The 1,855-nt window shown below is 43.9% G+C and overlaps 1 protein-coding gene across 1 annotated transcript in view; it reads right to left on the reverse strand.

Annotated features, from left to right (window-relative positions):
* The window catches only part of LOC113409200 (maestro heat-like repeat-containing protein family member 2B), a gene marked incomplete at both ends in the record, with an annotated part of 16,041 nt that overhangs the window by 11,894 nt on the left and 2,292 nt on the right, over positions 1–1,855 (reverse strand). Inside the window, one exon of the mRNA XM_026662867.2 lies at positions 1,495–1,688. Coding sequence (XP_026518652.2) covers positions 1,495–1,688 — 194 coding nt within the window. The remainder of the gene's footprint in view (positions 1–1,494; positions 1,689–1,855) is intronic.

Here is a 1,855-nt window from a genome sequence, read left to right on the forward strand (position 1 = left end):
GTCAGGCCTAGGGACACCCAGAGCTTGGGGTTGTATCCCTGACCATCTTGCCTAATAGCCATTGATGGACCTGTCCTCCATGAACTTATCTAATTCTTTTTTAACCCAGCTATACTTTTGGCCTTCACAACATCCCTTGGCAATGAGTTCCACAGGTTGACCGTGTGTTGTGTGAAGTAGTACTTATGTTTATTTTATAGCCACTGCCCATCCGTGAACAGAGTTTAGATCCTGGTTTCCTAGGAAAATTCAGAGACATTATAAAACCCTGAAGTCTGTAATTTGAGCACCTTGTTGGCACAGAATAAAGAAACACAACAATAACAGAAACTAATAATGTTGTGAGATTGGTGGGAAATGTACATTAATGGGCTATCAGAGCTGAAGTCAACTGATGACTCAGGAATCTCTTAGTGATAACTGGCGAGGGGCACAGAGTGGGTGCCGAGTGGTCTGGTATGTACATTCTAGTTCACTAAAAGATTGCCATATGAGTCTCAAATAAAAGCCCATGTCACCAATATCATTGTGAAACACATGTACAGATGCGGTGTAAAGAGTCATGTATATGCATTGAAAATTACATTTTTATGATCTGTGTCTAGGGACTAGTCACCAGGAAAGGTGAAAAAATGGTTTTCTTTCAGGCAAGAAATGTTTATCCATCTGTTTCTTTATCTGTAAATTAAGCATGTAGGGTTCACATTCAGTTCAGAAGGACTGTGAGAACTTCAAAGAAAGAAAAGTAACAGGAAGTAGACAGGGGGTGGGGACCCAATTTTGGGGTACACATCAAAGGTGTGCTCTAGTATATTTGGGGGACAAAGAAGACACCCTGGCATCTTTCACTTAGGAAGTAGATGGACAGTGATATGGACAGCGGGGTTGCTATCAGGCGTGGTTGAGAACTTTGGGTGAGAAACATCTTTAGACAGGAGGTTAACCTGTTGGTTAAGTTTAGTCTCTAAGAGCATGTTATGATTTCATTTTACATGTAACCATTTTTTGCTCGCATTCTTACTCACTATCACTGGAATCTCTGTTCTTTGATCATCTCTGTTCTTGTTTGCACTATAAATATATCTAAGTGCTGTGAGTTTTGCTGTATAGTATAAGTAATAAAGTATAGAGTCTAAAGTATAAGTAATAAACTGGTGTGTACTGTTCCATTGGGAACAGCAGGCCTGGTAATTCTGTGGGTGTTCAGTGGATAAAGGTCTGGACACTATACAGAACGGTCAGAAGACTCGGGGGTTGGTGTGTGCCTATCACTAACCTGTACAAAGAGACTGAGGTCTGAGGAGGCCTGGATGGCAGTGTTTGTTTTGCCAGAGCCTGGTCGTTTCAGGGAACTGACCCACAGCAGGCACAGACAAGACTTCCTCACTCTAAGGGCAGGTGATGGTAAGGTGCCTCGTAACCCTGGGAACTCCTGGGGAGTGTCACACAACTCTATTGGAATTCTCTTTGTTTCTCTCCCTTCCTTCTAATTACCGGCAAGGGTCGCCCTCAGTATGTTGTAGGTCTTCTCGGAATAGCATCCCGCTGCTTATCCTTGGCAAAGGCATCTCTTGTCCTAGGGTTTGGCTGACCTGCTGCAGGAGAACAGGAAACAACTCTGGGAGCAGCTCCTGCACAGCTTTGCTCGACTGCAGTGCTGACACCACCTCAGAGATGGCACATGTTGCCTGAAAGGAGAGAATGGTAAAAAAATGAGAGCTCTTCCCAACACCATCACACCCTCTCTCCCCTTCTGAGATCTGCTGTACGAAATTCTCACTTCTGCCAGTAACTTGAATCACTGCGAGCAACTCGCTTAACTCGTGGCTCAGTTTCCCACATCTGTACAAATGTG

The sequence above is a fragment of the Terrapene carolina genome, unplaced genomic scaffold (assembly GCF_002925995.2).
Source record: "Terrapene carolina triunguis isolate 2854851 unplaced genomic scaffold, T_m_triunguis-2.0 Scaffold30970, whole genome shotgun sequence".
NCBI classification, from domain to species: Eukaryota; Metazoa; Chordata; order Testudines; family Emydidae; genus Terrapene; species Terrapene triunguis.